Source organism: Prunus dulcis, chromosome 1, assembly GCF_902201215.1.
Source record: "Prunus dulcis chromosome 1, ALMONDv2, whole genome shotgun sequence".
Classification (NCBI taxonomy): Eukaryota; Viridiplantae; Streptophyta; class Magnoliopsida; order Rosales; family Rosaceae; genus Prunus; species Prunus dulcis.
The window spans coordinates 14,536,022-14,558,065 of record NC_047650.1 but is presented as its reverse complement, the minus strand read 5'-3'; the positions used below and the strand labels follow the sequence as shown (position 1 = coordinate 14,558,065).

At 37.9% G+C, this 22,044-nt stretch overlaps 1 protein-coding gene and 1 non-coding gene across 2 annotated transcripts; one reads left to right on the top strand and one right to left on the bottom strand.

Moving 5' to 3' along the window:
- Positions 1–4,533: 4,533 nt before the first annotated feature.
- On the bottom strand, positions 4,534–6,656 carry LOC117637957 (60S acidic ribosomal protein P0). Its single transcript, XM_034373027.1, has 5 exons — positions 6,174–6,656; positions 6,028–6,096; positions 5,492–5,590; positions 5,012–5,404; positions 4,534–4,910 (listed from the first exon to the last, which is right to left on the bottom strand). Exons 1-5 carry the CDS (start codon positions 6,429–6,431, stop codon positions 4,770–4,772), a joined length of 960 nt encoding a protein of 319 aa, XP_034228918.1. The 5' UTR covers positions 6,432–6,656; the 3' UTR covers positions 4,534–4,769.
- A 199-nt stretch (positions 6,657–6,855) lies between these two features.
- On the top strand, positions 6,856–6,928 carry TRNAE-CUC. The gene has a single exon. It is a non-coding gene; the product is annotated as a tRNA-Glu (tRNA).
- The last annotated feature ends 15,116 nt before the right edge of the window (positions 6,929–22,044 follow it).

Below are 22,044 nucleotides of genomic sequence, written 5' to 3'. Positions count from 1 at the left end.
TACAAACAACCAGAAATCAAAATGCAAAGACAGTACTGAATATCAAAACACGTTTAACTTCATGAGCAGTTATAACATTCCCATAAACCCTAGCAAAAAGCACTCTGAAATTGAATTATGGAACCAGAAACTGCATTGCAGTTTCTGGTTCAAAATCTGCTACAAACAACCAGAAATCAAAATGCAAAGACAGTACTGAATATCAAAACACGTTTAACTTCATGAGCAGTTATAACATTCCCATAAACCCTAGCAAAAAGCACTCTGAAATTGAATTATGGAACCAGAAACTGCATTGCAGTTTCTGGTCAAAATCTGCTACAAACAACCAGAAATCAAAATGCAAATACAGTACTGAATATCAAAACACGTTTAACTTCATGAGCAGTTATAACATTCCCATAAACCCTAGCAAAAAGCACTCTGAAATTGAATTATGGAACCAGAAACTGCATTGCAGTTTCTGGTTCAAAATCTGCTACAAACAACCAGAAATCAAGAATCCAACGATTTTGAATGGTTAATCCCTATAAACGAAGCAAAACCTAAACGAAGAGTAGTTTTGAATCCAACGATTCATCCATTTTTCCAAAAACTGCATTGCATAAAGAACAACAGCAAAAATGTGTAATCCCTAAAATCGAAGACAAATCTGTGTTAGAGGGTCATTTTCTTACCTTTTTTTTCCCAAGAGAGTGAAAATCGCTACTATCGTCGTCAGTGGTTGTCGTTGTTGGTGGTGGTCGTTGCTCGTCGTCGTTGCTCGTCGTCGTTCGTTCGCTCGTCGTCAGTGGTTGTCGTTGTTGGTGGTGGTCGTTGCTCGTCGTCGTTGCTGCTCGTCGTCGTCGCTGCTCAGTGTGGAACTATCGGCTGAGTTGCTGTAGTTGAAGATGAAAGGTCGCGCGAAAGGGTTTTGGAACTGATTCAATTTGAGCAGTGTCGTTTTTTGAGTCTTGGTTATGTCGTTTTGACTGTCAGTTTTGAGTGGGTAAAAACTAAATATCTATATTTGGCAATAAAGCACAATGGCACATGTAGTAATTTTAGTGCTCTTCAATGTTATTTTAGTAAAAGTAGGCTGTCTTTGGTCTTATATTAATTAAGTAAAATTGTATATCTATCTTTCAAATTAGTAAAGTATTTTATGTGTGAAAACTAAAGCTCCCGTTTTATTATACAAGTGATATTGGAGGAAGAAGGAATCGAGTTTAGGGTCTAAGATGCAAGGATAAATATTTGTTAAGCAATTGAACTACAAACCTCTTGTAGAGATGAGTGAATTTTGAGCAATAGAGAACAAAAGAATTCAAATTTGACACTTTCCGGCCCTGAAAAGTGAATTACCGCTAAAGAAAGGAAGGTTTAATTAATTTTAATTGAAATAATTTGTCCTAACTAGTCAAGACTTCTTATTACAAAAATAATTTTATTCTACAATACTTCCTTTAATTTGGGAAAAAGTGGTCCCAAATTCACACTATCATCCCAAATAATAATAATAAACGACCCTAAAAAGAGGTACCAAATTCACAATATCATCCTAAATAATAATAAAAAACGACCTTAATTAAATTGTAACACACTGATCTAATTTAATCGTTTTATTCAATTTATGTAATTGTAAAATTACAATTTTGCCCTCGATGTAGGGTCTCTTTAGTCAATTTTTGATTTGTAAGGATTTTGAGGATTTGAGTGGCACCATGATGTAGAGCTCTCACAAGTTCGTAGACATGTAGTGGGCTCAAATCTGAGTTTTAACGAAGAAGTTGTGGTCAACGGAAGCGCAGTGGCACAATTGTAAATTTTTTGAAGTTGGGTTTTAAAATACCTGGTTAGCCTCTCTCTCTCTCTCTCTCTCTCTCTCTCTCTCTCTCTCAGCGTGACTTTCTCTCTATACGCACGCGGCAGAAAATTTCCAACGACGATTCCGGTGTTCGATTCGAGCGAAATTGGTTGCAAAAGTTTTGTATCGATGTCCTCTATCTAACCCACCCATTTTCCTACCTCAAAAACCTAAGGAAATTAAATTGGAACGACTGGAAGTTTGGGTGATTTTAGAAGTTTCCCACGCCGTTTCCGGTGATTCCGGTTTCTGTTTTCGTCGATCCATGTATGAATCTTCATCCCCTCCACGTGCTCTAATTGTCTATGCTTGTATCTTGGATCAATTTGAGGTTTTACATATCGTTCAATATACCCATTGAGAAGATTGTTGAGAGATCTTAGGTTTGGACCTCATAAACCCATGGATTTGTATTGTAATAAAAAGTGGCAATTGCAATTGCACATAACTCTGTGCAACATGATCTTACAACGCACGTGGAGGTTGATCGACATTTTGTTAAAGAGAAGTTGGATGCTGAAATTATTTGTTTTCCGTTTATATCATCCGAGTTTATTAGGACTACATTTCTTTCCTTTTGTACAGATATTGTGTAATTAGGATTTTATCTTGTTTCCTAGTTTGACCCTACTAGGATTACATCCTTATATTATAAATACCTCATTTTGAAGAATGAAATACAACTTGAAAATATTCTACCCATATTGTTTGACTTTTTTTTTACCTGTTTATTGAATTTATGCATTGTATAAAGTTGACACTATAAGTTTCATTTTTTTAATCACAAACATCATTTGTGACAAATATTATACAGAGCAAAGTATAATGTTTTATTGTTTTTTACTTTAACGTCCATTCCAGAACAAAGGTAGAACTTTCAAGTTTCAATCGGTGGAGAAATCTTCCATTGTGTAGGGCATCGTGTTTTGGTGAAAGGATTTACTTCTATCATGCCATGGCTGGCAGTAAAAATCTTTCTTAATTTACAAAAAGGGAGAAAATAGAAGTTTCAAAAGTGGACCTCCATGAGGTATGGTTTATGTGTTAATCCATCAATGAGATAGAATTATCTTAATTCACCAGTTTAAGTTGTGGAATTAAATTGATAGGCCAAAAGGTAGTATGGGGCTGCTGAAGTTCCAATGCATATATTCGAGAGCAAAGCATCTAGGCTGGTTTCTAAGAAAATGATACTTTGGATTCAAATCCCTCCCTTTATCGTAACCTTTTACCAATAATCAGTTTGGCCTAACTTGATTGCTTACATTCCTTTTTCAATGCTGGGTATGCAGGATGCTGGGTATGCAGGATTTTGGCTTTTATGGTTTTCTTCTCTCTTTAATGGCAACTTCGATTTGTGTGACTGCATGTCATTTTTGGGTTTTGGGTTGTATATGTTTTTGCAAGAGACCAAGAACGTACGTTTAATCCTAACAAGTAGGAGGTTGGAAAGCTATGGGTTCGATTATCTATAGCTAAAGTTCGTAACTTTGCAAGAAAATAGTTTGTATGCTCCAAGGGCTTTTGATGAATTACTTTGTATGGTAGATATTCACATTTGGTGTTGTGGTTTGTATGAGAATGACTTGGTAAAATTTATGGAAAGGAATATATGAATATTTATGAAACTGTATGTGACACCATTGAAATAGTCCATTAAATGCAAATGAAAACCCAAAATTGTGAAAAGCAATATACACAAACTATCACGGTATAAAATAACTAAATTCGTCGTCTCAAGTTTAATTAGACGACGAAACTCAAATAGACGACAGTTTTTACACTAGAACTGTCGTTTGAAAATTGTCGTCTAATGCCTTACAAAAGACGACGCTCACTTATATGACGATTTTGCGTCACACAAGGCGGTGGATCACTGTCGTCTAAGGCATTTTTTGTTCTAGTCTATCCAAAAGTTCAGCCTCAAGAGCAGATCCCTATCCAATAGAAGCCGCAGGACAGCTCAATCAAAACCGAACCAGTAGAATCACGAAAAAGAAACCCCATAATAACCAGCACGCCCCGAAAAACCCCTAACATCCCCCCGTCAGGATTCAACTTGACCCAAGAAGTCGGAGGATGCCACCAAAGCACCTAAACTTAATAGTGTGAGAGGAGAAATGATTTATTGGGATATATATCATGCAAATTTCATTTTACTGGACATCTCCCGCACATCATAGTGGGACACTTCCTTTGTGAGGACTGTAATGGGACAACTGAAAAAAATCCCAGAGTGAAAGTGCAAGTGTACGTTGTCGCCACACACGTAACGTATACCATACCGTTATATTTTCTGCAGAACCAATAAAACTACCCAGCAGAAAACTACATATCATGCTTGGTAGAAAGTAATTGTGCTTGTATATGTGAGCAGAACTTTTCATTGCCCAAACAAACTCCAACTTGTTTTCTCTTGCATTCCCCAAATCTGCCCATACAAACTGAATCCCATTTTAAAGATGACCCAAACAACAAAAACTACAAATTACTAAACTTGAAAACAAAAAACACAGAACTAGGAACCTAAATCATAGATTATTTGCCAAAAACTACCCAAAGAAAAACACCAACCAATCATATATTCATTTCCATTTCATTTTTATTTTCCACCCAATGAATTAGATAAGCTTTTCTTTTTCACCCCATTTTCTACGAGAAGATGAAAGAGCTAGGTGAGACTGAACTGAAGAAAACAAAGAGCTGTGTGTTTTCAGAGTTGGGTCAACCCAGCAAAAACACATTGCTGATAAACACCTCCACGGGTAAAATCAAGTGACTAAACTTCCAAAAATTAAAAATAGTCGCACGAAAATAAAAAAAATGTATCCAACAGAAGCCAAAACATAACATAGTTCCAGGGCAAATATCTAAATCTGCGAAAACTTAACATCCTCAAAGTTTAACTATTAATACTAACTACTTAATCATCAAACAAACTGAAACCAATATCTTCATCCGATTCCTCAGCAGGCTCCTCCTTTTTCTCTTCCACCTTGGCGGCAGCAGCTGGTGCAGCATCAGCAGCAACAGGGGCCACAGCAGCAGCAAACTTGCTAGGGTCCTGCATTTGCACTCCACAATTAATCACATGCACTAGCAATGGAATAGAAAATCAATCACACAAAGAAACGGAAACAATCAGTTGGGAATATAGGACAGTACCTTCAAATACTCCTTGACCTTCTCTGCTTGTGGGAAGGTATACTCTGTGGCAAGAGAAACTGCCAGCACATTCTTGTATGCGTTAAGGAACATGTGTGGGGCAGCTGCAAGCGTTGGGTAAGCAATGGCCAACGCCAATGAAGTGACCATGGAGACACCTAAAGCAAACTTCACCATAAGGTCATCCTCAGTCAGATCCAGAACCTCAGGGCTGAAGACAGAACCATTGTCATAAACGGTCTGGACAACAAGACCGTAAGAGAATGGCCTAATTCCAAGCTTTGCAAGGAGAGCAGCCTCAGAAGACCCAACCTTGTCACCCTTCTTGATAAGTTCAACAGGGGTAATGATTTCAACAGTACCCTTGTTAATCTTGGTTGGGATATTCAAGACCTGAAATACAAAACGTACAAGTAAGAACTCCTGATCATCAACAGGAAAGTGAAAAAGTTACAATGGTGAAAGGATCTTATCACAGACCTGGAAGAAAGAGGTCTGAGATGGGTCCAGCCCAGTGTTTCCAGGAGGGACAACGACATCAATTGGAGCAACTAAACCAACACGAGCGGGAGCTCCAACCTATTTAAATTCAGGAAAAACACAGCAAGAAGATTACACCCAGATGCCGTAAAACATACAAATAAAATGAATGGAAAACAATCAACAAAGTATCTTGAAACACACTTAAGCATGTAAACAAGCATGAGTCAATATATACAATTTGAGGCATACCCTAAACAAGACAAACAAACCACATATGTATACTATGAACAAAACCATTCAATTTATAACTCATTTCCTATACTTCAGATTTACTCAAGTATAGTCTTGTTCTTATGGCTGATGTATACACTAAATCTAATACCAATTAAAGAGCTACACACCAAACTAGTACGGATTCAATGTGTATTGTAAACAATTATAAATTATAAATCATCACACCTATAACCCACAAAAATTAAGAAGAGCCTGAAATCGAACAAATACAATAATAGACAGGAAGCGAACGTTCGTACCTTGTACTTGGCAACCTCCTCGCTGACTTCCTTCAAATCACCCTTGGTGAAAATCAGACCCACATTGCCCTAATGCACAGACCAACAAGAATCAACAAATGAACATTTCAAACGAAAGCAGCAAGAACAAACAGATAGAAGCTTACCACAAGAAGGGGGACGAGGTTCAGGTATACATTGTTGCCGGTCTTCTCAGCATGGATTCTGATTGACCTCTTCATCATAGTGTTCTTCCCCATCAGAACAATGGAGTCTCCACGCAGACCCTTGCGGATGTTCTGCAGCTGATTGGAGCCAACGTTGTCTGCAGCCACGATGAGGATCTGGCCATACTCATCGAGAAGCTGGCACAGCTTAGAGTCGTATGCGATCTTCTTCTCGGCCTTGGAGGGTTTTGGTGCCATTTCTGCTTTGGGATTGAGAGTATGCGTTTACTGAAAATAGGGGTTAGGGATTGACCAAAATCGAGGGCCAAGACGAGGCTAGGGCTCTATCAAGGCGGACAGCGACGGTGCCGTCCCTTTAACCTCTCTTTCTCGTGAGATTATAGAGTTATGGAGACTGCTGAAGCGGCGTGTACTGAATTCTTCCCAGAGCAGGTGAGGCAAACCCTAACTTGGTTTGTCTAATTTATAGAGCCCTCAAAAGGCCCAAAATGGGCTGGCTCATTTTGAAACGGGTCAACCTGGGTTTAAAACAAAGAAATTTGAGGGTCAATAAAAAAGGCCCAAATGACATGAGAAACTCCGTGTAAGCCTAAGAAACAAAATCAGCAACGAACCAATCCATGTCATTGAAAATCATTTGTAGCCGAAAAGATTAGCAAGTTCCGTTGTAGTCTAGTTGGTCAGGATACTCGGCTCTCACCCGAGAGACCCGGGTTCAAGTCCCGGCAACGGAAATGTATTTTTGTTTTTTGTTTCAATTGTCCCCCAACTTAAGTTTTATATGGTTCATGTGTTTTTTTTTTTTAAGTCCGGCAACGGAAATGTACTTTTGTTTTTTGTTTCAATTGTCTCCCAACTAAAGTTTTATATGGTTCATGTTTGTTTTTTTTTTTTAATGCTCTTGATTTGGGGATGCTCTAGATTTAGGGCTGTTCTACACTTATTATATTTTTATTCTACATTTCTATACTACATGATGTGGCATGTCCATATTATATGTCACATCAATTAAATCAATGAAGTGTATTTCAATTAAGACAATTAGAAAAATAAATACTGGAATAAATCATAAAAGAAAAGAAAATATTAAATAATTTTAATTGATATGGTTGTCCACCTCAGCTGCCACATAAGATAGTATAGGGATGTGGTATACAAATGTGATAAGAGTAGCATTATTCATATTTGAAGTGTTTGGGTGCGGAGTCAATATGAAGTTCTATTATTGACCGTCAGATTACTTCTACAATGTGGATTTAAAACATGACTATGAGAACTCATTGTCATATTTGATGGCAATACAAAGGTTTTCCCTACATCTGAGCTAAAATTTATCCCTATGCTTTCATTTCATCCCTTGTTTTGCAATATCATAGGTGAGAAATGTTTTATTCTTCAACATAATTTTGCATCTTCGTTGTTTTATTTTACTTTATGATATATGGGTATTTTTCTATTTTACTTGTACCAAGTTTTCTAATTTTCTTTATGGTATGGGATTGCTTACTAAAAAGATTGGGTTTTGCTGGAAATAACTAATGTATGGGTTATTCTAATTTTTGTTATTTTTTGTTTTAATAGATGAAAATTGAGAGATGGGAAGTCCAAATGAAGGACTTAGGACATATGAACTTATGGAAGATACTAACGAAAATGATTCAGACTTAGTTTTTTAATTCTCATCAGCATGTATCAAAAATTGGGCAGGAGTTCGAATCACTTGAGAAGTGCAGTTTTGAAGATAAGAGAATGAATGAAATACATAATTTCTAACTTTTTGGAGGGCCACAATCATGCTTTGACATGCCCTCAAATGGTACATTTGTGGAGACATTTCTGGAGTTAATAAAGTATTGGCACAATGATTTGATGATGTTAATATTGGATATACAAAGAAAGATTTTCACAAATGTTGAGTGAGCAACGAAAACAATGAATATTTATTTTTTTATGATGGAGGCTAACGATGATGAAGTAGTCATGTATTGGCACTCACATATATAATAAAGGGAGGACAAGAGAAAGCAATGAATAAGAGTAAACGTCATTGCCATGGATGTGGGCAAACTAACATATATGTGTGTGTGTGTGTGTGTGTGTGTGTGTGTGTGTGTATTCCATTTGTCTGATAGTCATCAATTTTTGAAATTTTTGATTTGGTTCTCATAATTTTTGATTTTTTTTTGGGTCGAAAATGATACTTCATTAACAGAGGACAAACCTCCGGAAACAAGAACAAAGCACAGGGAAAGTCCCAGCCAGTAGGCAGGACAAACAAAACAACCAACTACATAAACAAAGCAAGCTGCAAACAAGCAAATAAACAAAGACGCCACCTACATTAAGGCTACAACGTCCAACCTTGCAAACTGCAAACAAGCAACTAAGAAGGGGGGCAAGGGAGACCATCATTGTTGAGAACATGCACCAACGAAGATGGTGGCCTGTTACCCAGGTCAAAGGGTTCATCCTCACACTTGCCAGAGTCGCAGTGTGATCTGCTACCACATTAGCTATTCTTGGACACCAAGCCCAGCTAGTATCAACAAAATTTGGATGGCCAAGCTGCTCCTTTATCTTACGGAGGAAAGGATACAGCTCCCACCGTCCTCTCGAAATGTTTCCTTACACTCCCTGAATCACTTCTCTATAATCCATCTCAAAACTGAACTTGACAAAATTGATGCTCAATAGCAAAGAAACACTCTTCAACAACAGCTAACGCTTCCGCTTCCAATGCCGAATTTACGGAACAGGGACACGCCTTGGCTACAATAAAAGATCCCAAATGATTTCTAGCAATTAAACCAATGACACATCATTGAGAATCTGCATACTAGACTACATCAATGTTTATTTTAATTTTCGGGGCAGAAAGGGGGCACCAAGTACGAGTTCTCTGCTCTAGAGGGGTGGAAGGCCCTTTAATTACCACTATGTGAGCTTTTGCTCTCAAAAAATCAAAGATAGCAAAAGAGGATGCAATCACAGTCGCCTTCAGGGATGGACTATAGCCTTCTATGGCCGCCTTACAGTGCGACTTCCATATATTCTAGTAGGTGAAGGTCAAAGATGATGCAATTCGAGCTCTATCCACCTTACCCAACCCATCATGAAAGAGAATATCATGAAACCACCCATTCAAAGTTGTGATTTCATTTCTACATATTCGAATGTTTAGGCTACTACCAAACCAAACTAGAGCCCATGGACAAAGAAGTAAGACATGTTCCACAGATTCCACTCCAGAGCTGTAGATGCTACAAGTAGATGAACTAATGGATTTCCTTTTTAAAAGGCTCTCATTTGTTGCCAGACCATTCCTCAAAGCACGCCAGAGGAAATTTCGAATCTTATGAGGACAATCAGTTTCCCAAATGAGTTTCCATATCCCAGGATCAATGGAAGAGGAAGAAGAGGTGCCAACACGACCCCTTCTAGTGGAACGCACATGCAGCCAATGATAGCCTGACTTTGCAGTATACTTCCCCAATTTCTCCCACAACCAAATCAATCTATCACTAGCTGCAGTAGACCCAATCGGGACCCTCACAATAGCCGCAACTTCCTCTTCGCTTATCAACCTCTTAATAGAATCCAAATTCCAGGTGCCAGTAGACATGTCCATTACATAAGTAACCTTTAAATTTGGATCAAAATAAAAAAGTGATGTACAATAGGGATGCAAATTTGGAAGAGATGGGACCCAACGATCAATCCACACCCTAGTTTTCGACCCATTCGCAATCTGCCACTTAGCACCATTAAGAATGAGGTCACGAGCATCAATAGAACTCGACCAAGCCGAAGAAGCTGGACTGCCCTTTCAAGCCTCTATGAAGGTGGAATGGGGAAAATATTTTCTCTTAAGAATTTTTTACCACCCCGAATCTAGTTCGGTGAGGAGAAGCCAACACTACTTGGCTAGGAGGGCAAGGTTGAACTCTTAAAAGTTCCTAAAGCCAATTCCCTCATTCTGCTTTGCTAAACTCAGCTTCTCCTAACTAACCTAATGGATTTTCCTCTCCTGCTCCTTTTGATCGCACCATAAGTTGACCATAATGGAATTAAACTCATTACACAAGAAATTAGGAATGCGAAAAATGCTCATGGGATAGACCAGAATAACCTGGATCATCGCCTTCAGCAAGACCTCTTTACCTACCGGCGAGAGTAGTCCTTGTTTCCAACCCTGGAATTTCTTGCAAATCATTTCCTTGATGTACATCAGGGCATCTTTCTTTGCTCTTCCCCATAGAGTAGGAATACCAAGGTATTTTCCGAGATCTTTGATAGCACCAATTCTCAAAGAGCTTTCAATTTCCCTCCTAATTGTTTCAGTGGTATTTGGACTAAAGAACATGCATGATTTTGAGAAGTTTATGAGCTGAACAGAGGCTTCACAGAAATCATTAAGAAGTTTGACAAGCTAGTCACAATAATTCTTAGTGGCTTTAAAGAACACCAACGTATCATCAGCAAATAAGATGTGAGAAATTGAAGGACCCCTATGGCCAAATTTAATACCCTGTATAACATTGGAATCAACAGCTTAAGATATCATTTGAGAAAAGGCATCACTTACAAAGAGAAATAGATATGGAGAGATAAGATCTCCTTGCCAAATACCTCTTAAAGGTTTGAACCGTCTACCTGATTGACCATTAATAATAACTGCAAAGGCTACGGATTTGACACATCCCATTACAAGACTTATCCATCTTTCCACAAAACCCATCCTCCTCATCACCTCCTCTAAAAAATCCCGCTCCACCCTATCATAGGCTTTATTCATATCCAACTTAATTCCTATCTCAAAACCTTTCGTGGATTTACAAAGCTTCAAGTAATGAAAGACCTCGTGAGCAATCAAGATATTATCTTGAATCAGTCTATTTGAGACAAAAGCACTATGATAGGGATATGATGCAAGGAAGAATAGGCTTGAGACGGTTTGCAAGTACCTTAGAGACGATGTTGTATGAATAGTTGCACATGCTGATTAGTCTGAAATGGGAAACACTCTCAGGCATAGGGGCTTTTGGAATGAGGATTATACTTGTGTCATTGAGCCTTTGGAGATTAATAGCTCCAGCCATAAACTCCTCTACCGTTCCAAGAATCTCAACATGAATCGTATTCCAATAATGCTAGTAAAAGGTACCTTGAAAGCCATCCGGACCAAGGGCCTTTAAAGAGCCCATCTCGAATGTTGCCTTCTTAACCTCCTCAAGTGAGATTGGCTATATCAACTCCAAATTCATCTGCAGAGTGACAACTTTCTCAATACAGTTTACAGCACTTCCCCAATTCCGGGGACCACTTGAACAGAAAATATTTTTGTAATAATCTTCAATTGTTCTTCACACCGTTCTGTGACCATAAACCCATTAGCCATGATCATTCATAATTTTGGAAATTCTATTCTGCTCCTACTTTGAACTGTAGTTTGATGGAAGAAATAAGTATTTGCATTGCCAGCTGTTAGCCAACGAATCCGAGAGCGTTGATGCTAGTATTGTTCCTCTCTTATCCTGATCTCATTTATCTACCGTTTGATTTGGCTCACTTTATGAATATTCTTATTCCAATCTTCATGGAGGCGACAGAACCCCTCAAAGAGAACTTCAATTTGCCTACTATTATTCCTTTGGCTCAATTGGTTCCAAGCTTCAAGTTTTTCTCGACACCTACCAGTCTTTGCAATCCATTTCTGGAGATTACTCCATTCAGTTTCCTCATTCTAACACCTCTCCATAATGCCACGACACTCCTCGTTGTTAATCCAAGAAGCTTCGAACTTGAACATTTTCCTTCCCTTTGTAATAGCCGAGATAAGATTCAGGATTAAGGGACAATTATCAGACCTAATTAGGGGCCGTGAGTTATTATAGAATTTGGCCAAAGGATTTGCCAAGCATCATTCACAAGACCCCTGTCGATTCTTTCTTGAACCATTTCATTGCTTCTTCTCATTGCACGCCATGTATATTTGGACCTACAGAAACCCAAATCCATAAAGTTTATAGTGTCCATGAAGTACTGTAGAAATCTTTGTCTATTAGGGGACAAAGCAGTTCCCCCTTGTTTTTCATGACTCCATAAGATTTCATTTAGATTACTGTCACAAAACCATGGGGTCGTACATGCCGATAGAATATTACCTAGCCACTCCAGAAAAGCCTCTTCTCTTCTCTATATGGAGTACCATAAATCCATGTGGCTCTGTACTCCTGGCCTGTTTGAATTATCTCCACGTTTTTATCAATTATATTTTGAGAGGATCTCAAAACTGTAACTTTAACGCTTTCGTCCCACCATAGACTAAGATCCCTCACAGATCGAACCTGGGGCATATTAAAATTGTCAGTAAAACCCATTCTCCTTCAAACGCCCGAAATTTTATCATCCCCATTTTTGTTTCCATCAGGAAGACAACATAGGGTCTATGCTTGTGAATGAGCCAGTGTAGGACTTTAACTATCAGGTCCGACCCAATTCCCTGACAGTTCCAAAAGATGTGGCTCATTGGGGCCTTGCAACTGTTTCAGGCCAGCCGCAACAGCCCTGGGAGAATGACTTCCACCCACTTTGAATTTTGTCACCAATAGACTGCCAATCTTCAGACTGATGCACCGTTACTTTCTGCAAATCCACCTCATCCATGAATAGGCACCGGGCCTTTGAATTTTCTTGTTTAGAGCCCTCTTCCCTCTAAAGTAAACCTTTCTTCGATCAGTCTGGCCTGGGCATTGCCCATCGGTTTTCCATTGCTACCATCACCATGAAACTCTTCTAGGATAACACCTTTCTGTTTCTTCCTAGGGGATTCATAAGTAAGTTCTTCCGTACGTGCTGCCACTATTTTTTGACATATCCCCAATTCTCCAACAGAACTTGCTTAGGTCTTGAAATTCTTCTGAGTATAATGAAAAGGGTTTTGTAAAACTGGCTCAATCTGAATAGGCTGACCAAATGGGCCTAAATCCATCATTTAGACCTTGAGGTTTAGTCCGGGACGAGTCCAGTATGTAATAAAGACATTACCTTTCTTCATTTGGGCCTTGACCAACTCTTTCACTTCTTCAAAAGACATGGGGCCCGTCTTGTTTGTTGGTCTAATGATGGAGGAGGCCATATTTAATTCCTCAAGGATAACGCTCTGCTCTTGCCTCGAATCCTCCTCAAGACCAAATATCTGGACATATTCTTCTTCTTGGTGATTTGTCCCCATCAATTTAATTGGCTCGATGGAGGGGTTGGCAAATTGGTACACCGTTGGATGCTTAGATCTCTCTCTGCTCTGTCATCTCGTCTGACCCCAATCTAACTTGTCAGTTGTTGGGAAGCAATACCCACATTATTTCGATTCCACTTGCCTGCACGTACTCCATCATCCTCCTATCTAGCCCTCCTATTGATTGTAGCCGCTCTCCTCCATTCACCTATGATGAAGTTTCTCTGTTTTGGCTAGTAGAATTCTCGCATAATGGTAGCGTGGGTCCAGTCACCATAGGCAGTGGTGCCCTCTAGGGGTTCTTCAAACTAGCATTCATTCAAGCAGTGCCCAATTCTCCGACATTTGTAGCAGAAATCCCCCAGTCAGTCAAATTGAAGCTCTACCCAAGTTTCTGATCCATCTACCCTTGGCAGCTAGAAGCCAGTAAGGAGAGGGTTTGTGGTATCTATCCAGACTCAAAATCTAAGAAAACATCTAGCCTGGTTTAGGTTTCCATACTCAATTATATCTCCAAACTTATCCCCTATCCTAAACATGTTCTCATCATAGCACAGATTGAGGGGTATCCCTCTCACTTGCACCAATTACAATTTTCTGTTTTGCACCCCCCATGCAGTAGCTTGATGTCATCCAAACAACCAAGCCGGGCCTTCCTCTTCTCGTGCCTCGATTTAATTGTAGGACACTTGTTGTCCATTTCCTTTGAAACTTTTACTTTGATTGTTTAACTGGAGATTCTTGGACTGCTCTGATATTGCCCGCGTAGGTTTGAATTTAAGATTGGAGGCCTACTTTGTAATTTGTGTGCTATTGCATTATGCATGTTGGCAATTGGACTATTATTTTTGTTGTTTTTCATAGGGAAAATTTTGGTAAAGTTCATTTTTAGGGGAGACTGTCGAATTTTTAATATGAGTCTCGACCTTTTTTTCTTTGTTTCGGAAAAGAGGATGTTTTTAGTAAATGGGCCCGGTATCCGCTAGATGTCGGAAAACCCGCAAGGTTCATCACAGATTCTGAGGAATTCGGGGCGAGTCTTGTCATCTTTATCAATCGGAAGAACTTGTGAGAGAGTATTTGAGAATCTAAAGAAACCATTGATGGATCAAAATCATATAAACATGTTGCATGATATGCCTGATGTAGAATAGATGGCAGAGTATTTAATAGCATTTGAAAATCTAAACAAACCATTGACGTATTAAATATGATAATTCAAATCCAAATTCAATATGGTATTGCGTTAGGCTAATGTAATCCAAATCCAATTCGTTTACAACCCAAATTCGAATTAGGGCTTTTGAATCCAAATTCATGAGTTAATAGTATTGTTTCCCATCTCACCATGCTAAGGAAGTCAAATATTTTTCCTTTTGTGTAGAGGAAATAATTAGTCAACTTTTTTGTATTATCCAAGAACTACCTTCATATTTAGTCACCCTAAAAAACCAAAAGATCAAGGGTAGGGGGAAACATGCCCAAAAATGATGATGAAAGTGATGAAAGTGATAGTGACAATGAGGGAAATGAGTATGGAGCAAGATGATGATATGCATCATTTAATAGAAGAAAGTTGTCCACAAGATCCAAATGGAGATGCACACAAATTTTACAAATTGTTAAAAGAGGCAGAACAACCATTTTACGCTTGTTGTGAGTCGTACTCTAATTTGTCTTTTGTTGTGAACCTGATGCATATCAAGAGTACCGATACTATGAGCAACAAAGAATTTGGTATGTTGCTAACATTGTTGAAAAATGCATTTCCTTTTTGTGAGAAGTTACCTACAACCACCAACGGTGCAAAGAAAATTATTTCAGATTTAGGTATTCATTTTGATAAAATAGATGCATGCAATAATGATTGCATCATTTATTATAAGGAGCATGCAAATGCAACGTAGTGTCCTATATGTAAGCTTTCGAGACGAAAGAGACAAGGAAATGGTTGCAAAAAGAAAGGTAAAAGGGTTCTATGGAAGGGGCTTAGATATTTTCCACTCACACCAAGACTTCACTGATCATTCATGTCATCCAAGATACCTGTAGATATGAGGTGGTATTTTAAGGATCGTGTAAAAGATGGAGCCTAGCAATGTAAGACTTGGTTTGGTAACATATGGATTTAACCCATTTGGGTTTGGGAACATGAATCTGCGCTATAGTATTTGGCCGGTTCTCATATACCCATATAACCTTTCTCCATGGATGTGTATGAAGGAGCCTTATGTTTCATGACTTTACTTATTCCTGGACCCAAGGGTCCATGTCATGACATTGATGTATACATGAGGCCGTTGATAGACGAGTTGCGAAATAGTGGGAAATTGGTGTTGAAACGTATGATATATATGCAAAGCAGAATTTTTAGACGAGAGCTGCACTTCTTTGGACTATCAATGATTATCCAGCATATGCATATATGTCAGGTTGGAGTGTGTCTAGCAAATTGGCATGCCCATATTGTGCATTTAATACTTCACATCGTCGGTTATCTCATGGGTCTAAAACATGTTATTTGGGTCATAGACGGTTTTTATTGTCTGATGACGTATGGCGTAATCAACGAAGCCAATTTGATAATACAAGGGAAGGGAGGCTTGCACCCAAGAGACCATATGGTGATGATGTGATAAATGAATTTAGTGAATTAAGAGGAAAAAAAAAAAACACATGACAAGGATGAGAAAAAACATACAATACAAGGGTTTGGAAAAGATCATAATTGGAAAAAACATTCGATACTTTTCCAATTACCTTACTGGAAAACACTATTGGTGCGTCACAATTTAGATGTCATGCACATTGAGAAAAATGTATTTGAGAATGTGATTGATACAATGATGAACATTGATAGAAAAACAAAAGATTCTTTAAATGCTCGTCTTGATCTTCAAGAAATGGGTATAAGACAGAGGTATCATCCAGAAGAAAGAGATGATCGTAAGCTCTATTTTATCCCGGGTAATTATACATTGTCAAATGATGATAACAAAGCGTTATGTCAATGGTTAATGGAGTTGAAAGGTCAAGATGGGTACTTTTTCAAGGAATTATGTGCTAAATTTTTAAGAGAAGATGACTTGAATTTTCTTGACAATCAAATTGTCATAACTCTATGCAAGTTGGAAAAAATATTCCCTCCTGCCTTTTTTGACACCGTGATTCACCTAACTTGCCACTTGACATGGAAAGCAAAAGTGGCCGGTCCAGTACAATTTAAGTAGATGTATCCTGTGGAAAGGTAATCTCAATGTTTATATATTAATTTTATTTATAGTTTGTTTAATTGCTTATGCATGATTCTCTAATTCCAGTATTTACGACGTAATTAGGTATTTGCATAAATTAAAGATTTATGTTCATAATAAGGCTCATCTAGAAGGGGCTATTGCCGAAGGTGTCTAGAGAGATGAGTGTTTAATATTTTGCTCTCGCTATTTGCATCGAGAGAGATAGAAACGATGATGGGGGTCAACCGTCATATGATACATCTCGATTATTTATTTTCTCAACACTGGTCGAGCTTTTGGGACAGGTGTACTTAGAGAGATGAGCATCGAACCTTATAAGGCTGCCACTCATTATGTCCTACAAATTTGTGATGAAGCTTTCCAATTTGTCCAGTAAGAAATCTTCAACACTATAGATTCTTTGTGTATTTAATATGTTACTATTTATTTAGATCTAATATGTCACTGTATTAGTTTGAATATAATCATTTGTTATGTATGCAGAGAACATAAGAACATCCTAATCCAGTGTAGTGTTGATAATGTGGAGGAGTCACATAAGTTTCAATTTTCAAATTAGATTTCTATAAGGGTGTTGAGGCCCAAAAAAGTCCATGGTTGGGCCCAAATAGGACAATTTATTAAGAAAAGTCACATATCATAGTACATGAAGGCCAGTCATATACAAGTCATAGCCCACATGACATGTTAAATAAATAATTTGTCATGCCAGAAACTGGGGGTAAAGTTATAAAATACAAGCCCATGCTAAAATAAGCACCGTGTCCCTCTCTAAGGACAATAAAATTATAGCGTACCAAGCAACATGCCACGCCAAGCAGGAAATTATTGTTTCACGCCCAACCACGCTACAAGCCTAAGTGGGCCCAAGCCACTCAAATGCATGGGGCTTCCTTGAGTGGGTTGTGGTATGTATGGTAATAAGTTGTCATGAGGCTCATTGATGGGCCAATAAATGGAGGTCCCGAGTTGCTTGGGAGCCTCGAACCCAAGCCCGTTTCTTAGGCCCAAATATGTGGGTAAGCACGAAGGAGAAAAATAGCCCATTACCTTAGCCCAAAATGGTCCATTAAATTAACTAATATAGCCCAATACTTGAGGAGATTAGCCCATTTGTTTGGTAAGTTGACTTGCTACCTTAGAAGGCCTATACAATTAGAAGTGAGAAGCAGCAAAAGCCCCAGCATTTGGCTGAGAGACAAAGCCACGAAAGGAGCTTAGAAGACCACGTGCACAGGGCTGCTGGGAGGGAAGGAGCAAGTTTTCAAGCAAAGCATCCAAGGGACCAAAAGATATTGGCGCGCAGGGAGCCACCCTTTGAACCAACATGTATACCCATTTCTTTCCTTCAGCAGATCTGACCATGAAAGAGAGGAGGAAAGAGAGGAAAGAGGATGGCTGAAAATAGGAATTCTTCACTAGGGCAGCTGCGAGAAATGGACCTTAAGACCCAAAATCCCTGATTTTGTGCAAATGAGCAGAGTAGATTTCACCAAAATAGGATGATTGAATGGATGAGGGGAGAAAAAAAGGGAAAGACTGGGCAAAATGGGATGGAAGCCATTAGGGTTTCTTAGAAAACGAATGACTTCCAGCGGCTATAAATAGGGCCTCTTCTACCCAACAAACATCAACCACATCCAGAGAGCAAGCTTCCTCTCTTACTCCCAAAACCCAGCAATTTCGTGCTCAGCCCATCCTTTTCCCTTAGTTTTCCCTCTTGGCAAGCTGTTCTAACACTCGACAGAGTCTCTGTCAAGCTGCCGGAAAAACAATCAAGCCACCATTTTCTCTCTTTTTCCTCATCTCAACCAAAACCTCTGATAATCTTTTCCTCCTCCTCCTTAGAGCCCTTGTTTTTCATAGAAACTCACAGCTCTTTCCCTTTAAGGCTAAACTCATGATAATTTTGCTCTCATGCCACAAGCCTCTCATGCCAAGCTAAGATTCTATCTGTAAGCACTAAGAATTCATCTATAAGCCGCCATTGTTTTTGTTGGTGAATGAGACTAGGGTGTTTCCTAAGACTTTACTATCCTTTCGAAACATTTTGGGGTCTGATCTTTGAACTCAAACACAAGGGGGAAATTTAAGCCATTTTGCTCTTTACGACAGCCCAACCCATTTGTAGCTACTGGAAGAAAAAAGCCCCTACAAAGGGTATGGGTAATATTGTATTGGAAAAACTAAAAAACTATTGACTGTCATATATGTTTACTTAAAACTATTTTTTCCTTTCTATGCAGGTCATAGAACTATACAACGATGGTAAAGTTAGTAAGCAAGTGCCTTCTTTGGCTAGGTATTGAAAGCCGAGTAACTTATTATCTTGGTTTAATAGTGGTTTTAGGTTTCATACATTGTAGAGTGATGAGAATTAAAAAAAACACAAAATAATGGAGTTATGGTTAAGGGTAAGAATCAGATTGACGTGATGTACCTTGATATGGAAACTTATTAGATATTGTTTAGCTCCGTTACACAGAAGGAAATAGAGTTGTATTGTTCAATTTTGATTGGTATGACACAACACGAAAAGGAATATGTTACAAGATAAATCGTTATGGAATAATCATTGTTAGTACAACACGCAAGCTAAATACTCAAGAGCCATTCATATTAGCAAGCCAATCAACCCAAGTTTTTATGCGAAAGGGGTTAAAAATAAGATTTGGAGTTTTGTAGTGGAAACAATTCCAAGAAATGTTTATGAGATGACTAATGATGAGAGTGAGTCATACTAAGAAGCAGAGACTCAAAATCGAAGCATGCATGCCATCCAAAATGATGTTGAAGACAATCAAAATAGTTGAAGAATGGATGTGATTCAACTTACAACTGTGGGATGAGTTCTTATGTAATTGTGATTGTCTATTTTTTTTGGATTGTCTATTTTTAGTTATCTATTTTGGAGTGCGTGATTGGTTATTACCAATCAAAATTTTTTATTATTATTTTTATATACAACTAGGATGAGTATTCAATTTTCAATTTTGTTTGTCTTTTATTTCTAAAATAAATGATAACCACTATGGGTAATGTTAATGAGCTTTGGAACTTTTAACATTTAAGATTAAACAATTTAATTGGATAAGTATTGATTTTTTTTTTTTTAAATACTTATTCTAATGGGAAATTGACCTTTGAACTTTTTCCGAGAGGACATATTTCTCCTTGGAAATAGTCAAACAATTCAGACGAAAGGAGAAGCCCCTCGTCAATAGTCAAACAATTCCGACAAAAGGAGAATCCCCTCAAAAATAGTCAAACAATTTCTACGGAATGAGAAACCCCTTGGAAATAATCATCCTATTTCTGACGAACGTACTTTTGGTCGTTACAAAAGTTGGCGCCAAAGCTTCCCACCAAATAAATTACATTTCTGACGACCATACAACCTTTTCCAAGAGCATTTCGTTTGTTTGAAATATATTTCAGGCCCGTGACATATTTCCAACAAACATTTTTTGGACCGAAAACACACTTTTTGCAACGGAGTTTTTTGGGACCATTGGAAAACTTTGGTCGGTAATGACCCTTTATTTTTTGTAGTGATTTATCTAACAATAGTAATAAAAAGCTGAAGTAACGTTTCACCATTCAACAAAAGCATGATTGCCTTTTTCATTGCATATATCTTTGCATCCACATCATTTCCCTCGGGAGATTTCTTGATTACATTTGCAATTGCTATTGTTCCTTTATCAAAGTGAACGAGCAGGCTACAAGATTTCTCCATTTCTTAATTGCTTCTGGCAAAACAACAGTTCATTTTAATTTATATCATCTGAACTTGAACTTCTTAGGCATATGATAACAATATATACATATGATTGGGCTGGTTGTCAAGATAAATAAGGGGACGTATGTCATACGAATTGCATACTCACATCTAAGATCTTAGAATTTGTCTTCTTACCTAATGACATAAAATATTTAACTCACAAACTGAAATTCCAAACTTTAAGTGCAGTAGGGTTATAAAGATGACTATTGACCAAGTTTATCAATATATAGTTTGTTGATTGAATTACCTCTCCACAACTAATAGAAGTTAAAAAATTTGACAGAAATTGAGGATTGTCCTTGAATTGCTTCAAATTGAAACCATGGGGACAAAATTGACAAAATTAAGATGACAAAGACCAAAGTGGTAAAAATGGCAAACTATAGGGACCAAAAGTGACTTTTTCCTGAAAATTGAAACTCATACAATTGTTTTTTTTTTTTTTTTTTTTTTTTTTTTTTTTTTTTTTTTTTGCAGTCGTACCTCATACAATTGTTTAGTCTTTAAATTTATTAAATTAAATTTAAGGCTTATTTACACCAATTCCCCCTGAAACTACGGTCAAATCTCACTTTGCCCCTCCAAACTTAAAGTGGCCCACTTACCCTGCTTGACCGTGGTTTGGTGACCCACTTTGCCCTTTGCCTTCAACTCCATCCAAAACTGATAACGTGGCATGAGATTATTGGTAATTTCATAAACATGAATCATTACACTAATTGAGTGGGTGATGTGGCAAGTGGAGGCCACCTCCATATAGATTAAAAAATAATTAAATATTTTAATAACTAAAAATTAAAAATAAACTTAAAAACTTTCCTCCAATCCTCCCATCTATACACTCTCAAGATTCAAGATGTCATAACTTGATAAGTCACTGATTTTTGTATACCACAAAATCGTATATCCAATGTCGCATACAACATCTTAAATCACTACTACAAAAAGTGAAAAAGACGACCAGAAAATAACGACGGTCCAAGTGAAAACCGTCGTGGTTTTTAAAAAGACGACGGTTCTAAAAACACCGTCGTGTTATACCACCTTAGACAACTAAAAATGGAGATTCAAATGGCTGTTCAAAAACAACGACGTACCTAATTAAACAACCGACGTCTATTTGAAACAGATTTCAGCAGTGTAAAATCAAAGCCAACAAAGGACGGCAGAAGTTATGAATCGACCGACGTAGAAAGTAAAGACGACGATTTCAATAAAAGCCGCCGTTTTTACTCATAAAATAACACGACGAGGTTTTCGTATAAGACGCCGTATAATTACAAACAAATCCACGGCTTTAAAATACAAAATATCGCCGTATTAAATTAATTTACAACGACGGAAAATATAAATATATCGACGTCATTCTCGTATAGTTCTACGACGTTATCTTTAAATATTTAACGTCGTATTTATTCATTTTATACGTCGTAACTTTAATTTAAACCGTCGTCTTAATAAGAATTTTTGTTACAATTTTTTTCTTTGATTTTCTTATCCTACGTCGGTAGATCTACTTAATGACAAGAATTGAAATAACCACGACGGTTTATATAGAAAACCGCCGAC